The 9,122-nt window shown below is 41.4% G+C and overlaps 1 protein-coding gene across 1 annotated transcript; it reads left to right on the top strand.

Moving 5' to 3' along the window:
• LOC109232411 lies at positions 3,959-6,741 on the top strand. The gene is made up of 3 exons (XM_019398173.1): positions 3,959-4,201; positions 4,406-5,076; positions 6,531-6,741. The coding sequence occupies exons 1-3, from the start codon at positions 3,959-3,961 to the stop codon at positions 6,739-6,741; spliced, it is 1,125 nt and encodes a 374-aa protein (XP_019253718.1).

Raw genomic sequence — 9,122 nt, forward strand, 5'->3', positions numbered from 1 at the left:
AGAAGCTCACGTTCTGGATTACAAACCTGTGCAATCCCCTTCGTTGAATCAATAAAGCTAGATCTCGTAGTTCTCAACAAGGATCATCCTTTATCCTCTTTATTTCTACAAATAAGAAACGATATGTTGAAGTTTAAGCTTACCATTTACATTTAATGTCTTCCATTCAATCTGAGATATGTTATATAAATTCAATCTTGGATTTCAACACTCATAGTTCTTAAATCTAGAGTGAATTATACTTGTCTAAGATTTACTCTCTTTCATCATCAATTGATTTAATCAAAAGAGCTTAACACTTCTTTGGTTAGACAGAGGGGCAAAAAAACATGTTAGCATGTTCATTCATTTTTTCACATAAAATTAGAACTCTAGCAAAAATTGAATTGCAACAGATATGGTAGAGCCTCGTGTCTAATTTTGAAATTAAATTGGTTGAAAACCTTGCTAATATTTGTCTTACGTTGAGAGAAAAAATTGAATTAATCCATACATATGGATATGTATTTTAAATCTAATTGACAGTTTTCATTCAGAAAGCTAAAAGTGATTAAAAAAAAAAAGAAGGAATATCATTCATCATATTGGAAGGTCCCAAAGAAAGAAGTTTTAGAAAAAGCTCAGTGAGTATCCATGCCCTTTTGTCGGTTGAAACAACTTTCATGTACTTTAAGTCTTTAACAATAACTGCTGGACTTATCAACACCTTCCCAAAAGATATAAAACTAATTCCATTAATTATGTGTTTTTCTCCAAATTAGCGGGTCGATTAAGTTGACTTTACTCTAACAAATAACTCTACTTAAGTATGATATGGTAGTTTCGGATAAAATAATGTTTCCTTAACCATTACAACAAACTAGTGTAATTCCACATCACCCCTACCTTGCGAAGGTAGAGAAGTTGTTTACGATAATTCCTCGGCTCAGAAAAAATATAGTCCAAAATAATATTTCCTTAACTGATTAAATTATATTCATAATGCAAAAAAATTGTACGTTTTTTTTTATGTATATTATGTAGATACATTCCAAATAATGATAATTCACCTCTCATCAGGAGGAAAAAGGAAACCTTTGTTCTCGAGATTTAGAACTACACACCTGTTCTCATTTCCCAAAAGGGGATCAAAACTATTATTTACTATGTTGATAACTTGCTAAGACTTAGCTGAAAGGATTTGGTTAATATAATTTTCAAACCCGGCATTCACGCATCAGTGATCGCTTCACCTGTCTAGTACAAATTCAATACAGTTGCTGGAACTAATTAAAGTAATTTTTCACTACTTGTTTGTTGCAGACTTTGTATTAAGTCTATAGTTGAAAAGTGAAAGAGATTGCAGATAAAAAGGCAAAAGTCCACATGGTTTAATTATGAAAGATGCTTCCCTTCGTGACACCCACCGCAATTTTCTCAGCCTTTATACTACAACTGAAAAAACATCAATTACTAACAAGGATTATAGTGCAGTTTGTTTACCTAAAAACGGATAACAATTAAATTTATACTGTTATTTTAAGGGCACGTGATTCACTTAGCACAAACTGAGAGAAAACGTAAATTGAAAATGGAATTAACCACAAATATAAATGAAGCAAACCAACTAAAATGTATAGCCTTAATCCTTGAGCTAGACTGACCTCGAATTAAGTGAGTATTTCGCCGGAAAGTATGAACACAGTAACAACAATATTGAGAGCTTAAGAGAGAGTGAATATATAGTTTTTGTAACGTGATTATGGTCCTCTTTACAAATGATTAGACCCCCTTTATATAGTAGGGGAGTCCTACTCTTGGTACAATTCTAAATACAGTAAGAAACCCTATAATTGGCTAATTAATCGGCCTCCTCTTGATACGTGCCGGGATTTACGCTGTGATCTTCGCCCGATTGTGGATGTTTCCTCTTTCCGTTATCCAACCCGATAAGCTACCCTCGATCTCTGTTTTGTTCGGTCCCCATCTTGGTCGGTCTCGGAGTCTCGAGCTTGACAATCTAACTCTGCGCCATAGTCTAATATAAATCGAAGCCGATCCCTGACTTATCATGCTCCAGCCTCGATTAGCTCACAAAAAAAAAAGCAAGCCCGATTTTGACCGTATACAGATAGTCCCCTCATTTTTTGGAGAGTAATGACAAGAAACGATTTGAGCCCTCGATCTTCATTATGACATAAGCATCATGACGCAAGCAACAGAAGTGACCGAAACGTCCTATCAGAACAGTTTCCCAGGCATTTAATGTGTGCCAGTCGACGGTCGGCCACTTCCGGATTTGAACCGCCGCTGGGAAATTATAAAATACCCTCCTTCTTAACTTTTCAAACTTTATTTTCACATCTTCTTCACTTTAATCTTCAAAATCTTGTGCCTTCCTCAAAGCTTTGTATTCTCAAATCCCTGAGTTTCATCACTAAATATCAAGCGCTCCTCCAGAGTTTCACTCTTCTTTACTCATCAAAGAAAAAATGGCTAAGACTTCAAAAACCGTTCCACGAAAGGAGACTGCTTCATCGTCACGGTCGGCCGGCGAGGAACCGGTGGCGGAGCTACACCCTAAAGAGCTTTTTCCCGGGGGGTGTGTTCTCAATTCTGATTTCAAGTTTGAAAAGACTTCCTCAGTGCCGGGCCGATGCGAGCCGGTATCGAGGTATATATGCTTGATAACCGAAAACTCCTCTCCCGGGTTTAAAATGACGGCAACTGCGGTAACAAACATGTGGCGGTGCCTGCTCCAGAAGAAGCAATCACCACCCATGTGGAAGGGTTCGTAAGTGCTTACACTTACCCTTTCATGTTGGGTCCCTTAGATCCGATCATCATAGATTTTTGCAAGAAATATGAGGTGACCCTCGGTCAGATTCATCCCTCTTTCTGGAGGATAGTGATATTGTTCCGTTTCTTCTCGAGCAAACTTGATGGGCTTTCCTTCACCGTCGGCCACCTCATATGCCTATATGGCCCCCGACTCTATCGAGGAGTACTAATAAAGCTTCAACGTCGAGCCAACATGGAACCTTTCTTGAGCATAGATAAGGACAAAGATCGAGGCTGGATGGGCCGGTTTGTTCGAGTGAAGACCTCGGACTTGATCCTGGCCGAGAGTATGCCATTTCCCGAGAAATGGAATATGAAACGTAAGTATGATTCCGTCCCTAATTTTTGTTTATTGTCTTTATTTTTTCACCCTTTCTTATCAGTATTTTACTGGATGCGGTCGTCGCTTGGATGCTGGGTGTGGTCCCCCAACTCGAGAATCGGGTCAGGAGCCTGATATTGCAATCGACACATGCTGAGCGCGCATGGCGCAATTTGGCAAAGGGTCGATGGGAGGCTAGTAGCCATTGTAAGATTCTCTCTCGACTTAATGATTTGACCATTGTTCGAATATTTTTTCGAACTTATTCATTTCAATTTGTAGGTTTGGGAAGGAGGTGATGATGAGGCCTCCGTCTGGTGATGAAGAAATCCCTCCCCCATCATCTGTTTCAAAGCCGGCGGGGGAGAAGAAGAGGAAGAGGGCTTCGACTTCCGCGAACTCTGAGGGGCAGAAGCTAAAAAAGAAGACAATCCGTAAACCCAAGGGTAACATCACCCCTTTAACTTTGGAGTCAGTCCAACGGCTAAGGGAAGAGCCCGAAGACGAAGAAGAAGAGGGAACCGGGCTGGTGGCTCGTGTGCGAGCCGGTGTCGATGTTCGAGGAACCCCCGAACCGGTGGGGGCTGAGACCTTACCGCGGCTACCAGATGATCTCGAGGAAGCCTCAGCCGAAGTCCCCGAGCCAGAAAAGGTCGAACTTGTTTTGCCTCGAGGTGAGGAAGCTATCGAGGAGGCGGCTGATGCTGATATAGAAACTGGGCTCGAGGCTCCCCAAGATGAAGGCGGTGTCCCAAAAATTTACCTGGGGTAATTGAAACTGGAGATTCCTCCTCGTTCTCGTCATTCACTGAGTCGATGATTGAGGATGCTCAGGATGCGGAGACTTGCCATGATGTAGGGGTCTATAGTGCAGAAGATCCTTTCCATGATTATTTTGTCTGTGTGGAAGACGCCACCGGTCTGGGTGACTTGGAGATACCAAAGAAGAGCTCAAATGAGGCTTCCTCGAGCCTTAAACTTACCAATCGGTTTTCAACTCCAAGTGTTGATCCCGGGCGCAAGCGATCGATTGTCATTTCGGTCCCGGATGATGCTCGGGTCCTTTATGCCCCCATAGGGGTGGATAGCTACCTTCGGTATCTAGTTACCGAAGAGGACTAGGCTAAGACGGACGAAGTGGAGATGCCTTGCATGTTCAATGAAGCTCAACAAGCGTTGAATCAAGTACCCTTAGATACCTTTGACAATTTCAATTTCTGTACTTATGCTTTTTTATACAATTTCCTTTTCCGTGTTTTGCAGGCTTCGGTGTTTCATCATGAGGCCTTCCTCCGATCCCGAGAGGAGTTAAACCGGTATGAGGCGGAGATTCGGGGGCTCACCGAGAAGAAAGATGCCTTCAAACTTCTTAGTGAGCAAAGAGAAGAGGAGGTCAAGAGCCTTCGAAATGATTTAGAGGCGTCCCAAGAAGAGCATGCCGATCTGGTCGAGCAGGTAAACAGAATCTTTGCAGTTACTGAAGAAAAATCAAGCATAGTGACCAACGATCTGAACCCACAGGTCCAACAAAAGATTGACATAATCGGGCAGCTCCGTAAAGAGGTAGAGACTATAAAGACCGAGGCTGAAGAATGGAAAAAGAACATGGATCGCTTGGCCTCAGAAAAGGAGACTGCCCGGGCCCAGCTGGCCTCGACTGAAGTTCAACTCCAAAATATAAAGGAAAAAACCTTGGTGCAAGCCAAGAAAATCGAGGAGCTCAAATCTCAGTTGGGTTTTGTAATTTCCGATCGGGAGAAGTTGGTCGCGGAGCTTGAAGCGGCTAAATCGGAGGTCGAAGCAACCAAGGCCAATGTTGATGCAACGGTGGCTGTTTACCGGGCCGATGCCGAAGCTGCTCAGCTCCGAGCAAAGGAGGTCACCGAGGTTGCTCAGGTTCGAGCAAATTGGGTTGCCAAGCATGCCAAATGCCAGTCTCGGAGGGAGACTGTTGCGGCCAAACGCACACGCAAGTATACACGATCGTCAAGTAATAAAGTGACTAAAAGTCGGATGTCGAACCCACGAGGACTTGTGATTAACTATTAACTATTAGACAATCATAATTATCTAAATAAGAATTAAACCTAGAAATATTTGATTCTAAACTAACTAAATAAAAAAATATAAATAATAAACTTTAAACAGAAAAAGAGAAGATTTTTATGATTTCAATGTAATGAAAACGATCTAGGGTTATGGGTTATCTAACATTCCTATTGTATTCTTCAATTGAATTGACTAACTAATTTATCTAGTTTATTGGTTAACAGGGTTAATATTGCTCATAAGAATCTGTCGAGTTCTTACTCGCCTATTCAAGCTAACCTAACTCCTATATGTCTATGGAATTAGAACTAACAAGAACGCATTTATAATTCCTGTAAATCAACCAAGCAAGGCAATTAGGTATATGTCTATCCTAACCGCGAATCCGTTCCCCGATGCCCATGTTCAAGAACTTGCTCTATTCAATCCTATATGCAATCTAGAATTCCCACTTTCGAGTTCAATTCAAGATTCGTAGATAGTATTCAATTGGTGATCAAACAATCAAATAATTAAGTGCAGGATTGAATAAATAAACCAATATGATAAACTAAGAAATCAAAATCAATATCCGAATAGCAATAGTCATGAAAGAACCACAACCCTAGAACGTGAAGTTTAGCTCCACATAGACATGGTAGCAAAACAACAAATCATACAAAGAAACATAAAAAGACTAAGTTGGTGGAAGAAAAGATAAAACCCGGCCTCCACGGCGGCTCTGTGCTTGTGTTTTCCTCTCAAAAACGTCCTCCTCCCTCAAAATACCGTTTTTCCATGTATATATACCAAGTAGGGTTGGGCCCAAACAATTATACCTTCTCCAATGTGAAAAAAGGACTTTTTTCCCGGGTTTGACTAGCGCGATCGCGCTAGTGGCCCAGTGTTCTGCCTGACGAGCGCGACCTGAGCGTGATCGCTCTATTGACGCGCATTTTTCACCCTGTTCCGTTTCAAATTTGGAAAAACGTAAAACATGAAAGTTGTAGCCCTTTGAGTAAGATTTCCAACCATATATTGTGGAACCCAGATGGAGTTCTGAGCAAAAAGTTATATCTATTTTACTAGACAGTGCGCAATATGCCTACTGGAGTCTTCGTTCGCTCTAACTATCATCCATTGACCCCCAAACACGATCCCGGCTTAATTCCTTGAACTTTTACTCAAACTTTAAAGCTACAAATCACTTGAATTCATTCCATAACATCTACATAGCTCGTAATCACTCCTACAAGGTATAAAACACACCATTAGTGCAAAACACTAGCGATTAAAGCTCAAACTCAATTAAGGTGCAGTAAATTAGAGTGTAATAATCGACCAAATTACGTAATTATAGCCTATCATCAGAGACTCTCAAAGAGATCCACACTCGGGGCTTCGATCTTTCAACCGAGATCGAGAACGCTAGGAAGCTTGAAACTGAGGCCAAGAAATTAGCTTATCCCGATGATGATGACGAATCCGAAAGCTTGAGCGAATCTAAAAGCGCGAAAGATTCCGAGGGCAGAGATGCCACTCTCGGAGATGGAGATGACCAGGCTACTTAGGCATTTAAATAGTTTTGTATTTCTGTCGAGGCCGCTTAGGCCTTTTGTAAAAAACTTCTATCGGGCCGTATTGCCCTTGTAAAAAGATTTCGATGAATATGTAAAACTTTTTTCCTTTCCTTGGCTTCTAAACCTGTTAATTTATGTAAGGGTCAAGACGCCTTAGACTAAAATTATGAAGTTGTATTCTAAGGTCCAAGGTTTGAGATGGTAAGGACCGACAGTAAGTACTGCCATTGACTGCTTCGGATCGGTAATTCGCGAGTGAATGTTCGAACTTTGATTAGAGTTGCCCTTAGGCTTAATAGTTGAGTGAGGATTTGCTCGAACTCTAGCTACAGTGGCCCTTGGGCTCGATAGATAGTCCCCAATTGAGATATTATTCGAACTCGGGTTAAGGTAGCCTTTGGGCTTTGTAGTCGAGTGAGGACTTGCTCGAACTCAAAGTAAAGTGGCCCTTGGGCTTTGTGATCGAGTGAGGACTTGCTCGAACTCGAGATAAGGTGGCCCTTGGGCTCGATAGATAGTCCCCAAGTGACTCGAACTCCGGTTAAGGTAGCCCTTGGGCTTTGTAAATTTTGTATTTGGCCGATCTAGCCTTTGTAAAACGATCTTTTAAACATATATATAAGGTTTTCAACCCTTTTCGGCTCCCGAATTTTTTCCTTTGTTTTACTGCTTGTATTCACAAAGGTTGGAATGCCTTAGCACAAAATAATAAGGTTTTGGTCGAGGGTTCCAACAAACCTTGCCTTTATTGCCCTTCTGGGTTAAGGCGTTATCAGGGTTCGGTGATACCGAAGTTGCTTCACGAAAATGTTTCAAGGTTAAGATTTTTTCGAGGGTAGCCTTTAGAACTGGTTGTGAAAGAATTTTTTCTTTTTCGAAGGCGTATTTTTGTTATGGATTTCGGACATCTCCGAACCGTGTTAAATTGGCCGTAGCCTTTTAGTTTGGGTGTAGCCCAGTGAGCTCGCTTTTGAGTTATCCAAGCTTGCCTAAGATAACAGTCCCCGAGTGGGTATGGCCGTAGCCTTTAAAATTCGATGTTCAATAGTTCGATCTGTTCGCGTTTATTTTTTGGACGGCAGTCCCTGAGTGTTGGAGTGATTATCTGAACTCCGATTGCAATCGGCCCTTAAGCTCGTTCCCATAATAAATTGAAAGTATGGAATTGTAAAATAGAAAAAACTTTTTCTAAGACATGAAATAATTGTAAGGAAAAATTCTTCTCTTTATTCTTATGAAAAATGATTACACATGCGTACATGTCTTGATCAAGGGCTCGAACAACCTATCTGGGCACGGTTCGTTCGACCGTTCAGCCCTTTCGAGACCCCATCATTGTGAAGTAATTTCCTCGCAACAAAGTTGCATTCAAAAGGTAATATCCCTCAGTATTCGAGGTTTATTGTAGGGAAACTCGGATACTGTTAAATGTTGTCTCCGACACCGATTCGTGGCCGACCTTCGATTTTTGAGTTAGCTCGATATGTTGTTGCCTCGTTAAAATTCTTGCCAAAAAACCCAATTGGGATAAAAACGGTTAAAGAGAAAAAGAGTGCAACGCGTGCTTCAAGACCCAAAGCTTCGTGCAGCTCTTCGTTGATAACCTGCAAGTGTTAGTCGAAGAATAGAAAGAATTGAAACGGGGTCGTACCTTCATTCGGATTTCGTATGCTTAATGTGACCTTCCTCATTACCAAGTCCTCGTGAACTTTGACCTGGATCATTCCATGTAGAATTTCGCCCAGGTCCACTGTTTCTAGGTCCCTATTATACGGTTGATATCGATCTCTTTTTTACCTTGGTTCTCGGTCGATATCTCTCTTGATTCTATCTAGGGGCCTGTTAGGATAAATAGACCTGGAAAGAGTCCCCAATTGATCATCCTCGACCCTGATCTTCGACTGATATCGATTATGTACATCGGCCCAAGTGACACCCGGATACTCGATCAAATTTTGCTTCAACTGTTGTAAAGCTATGGAAATCTTAATGTTGAGACCTTGAGTGAAAGCTTGAACAGCCCAATCGTCGGTGACCGGTGGAAAAGCCATTCACTCCATTTAGAACCGAGATACGAATTCCTTGAGCATCTTGTTATCTTTCTGCCTTAACTTGAAAAGGTCCGACTTTCTTATTGCAGCCTTAATGGCTCTGGCGTGCGCCTTAACAAAAGAATCTGCAAGCATAGAAAACGAATCAATAGAATTAGGCGGTAAATTATGATACCATATCATGGCACCCTTCGATAGAGTCTCCCCTAATTTCTTCAGCAATACGGATTCAATTTCATCATCTTCCAAGTCATTTCCTTTGATGACGCACGTGTACGTGGTGACGTGTTCATTTGGATCAGTCGTCCCGTTATACTTAGG

The sequence above is a fragment of the Nicotiana attenuata genome, chromosome 1 (assembly GCF_001879085.1).
Source record: "Nicotiana attenuata strain UT chromosome 1, NIATTr2, whole genome shotgun sequence".
Classification (NCBI taxonomy): domain Eukaryota; kingdom Viridiplantae; phylum Streptophyta; class Magnoliopsida; order Solanales; family Solanaceae; genus Nicotiana; species Nicotiana attenuata.

Bases quoted from the DNA above. Each gene is read 5' to 3' on its own strand.
- LOC109232411 (XM_019398173.1), top strand. From the start codon at position 3,959: ATGATTGAGGATGCTCAGGATGCGGAGACTTGCCATGATGTAGGGGTC. The intron at 4,202-4,405 runs GTCCTTTATGCC...CGTGTTTTGCAG, and splicing joins CGGTCCCGGATGATGCTCGG to GCTTCGGTGTTTCATCATGA. The intron at 5,077-6,530 runs GTCTCGGAGGGA...ACGTAATTATAG, and splicing joins GCCAAGCATGCCAAATGCCA to CCTATCATCAGAGACTCTCA.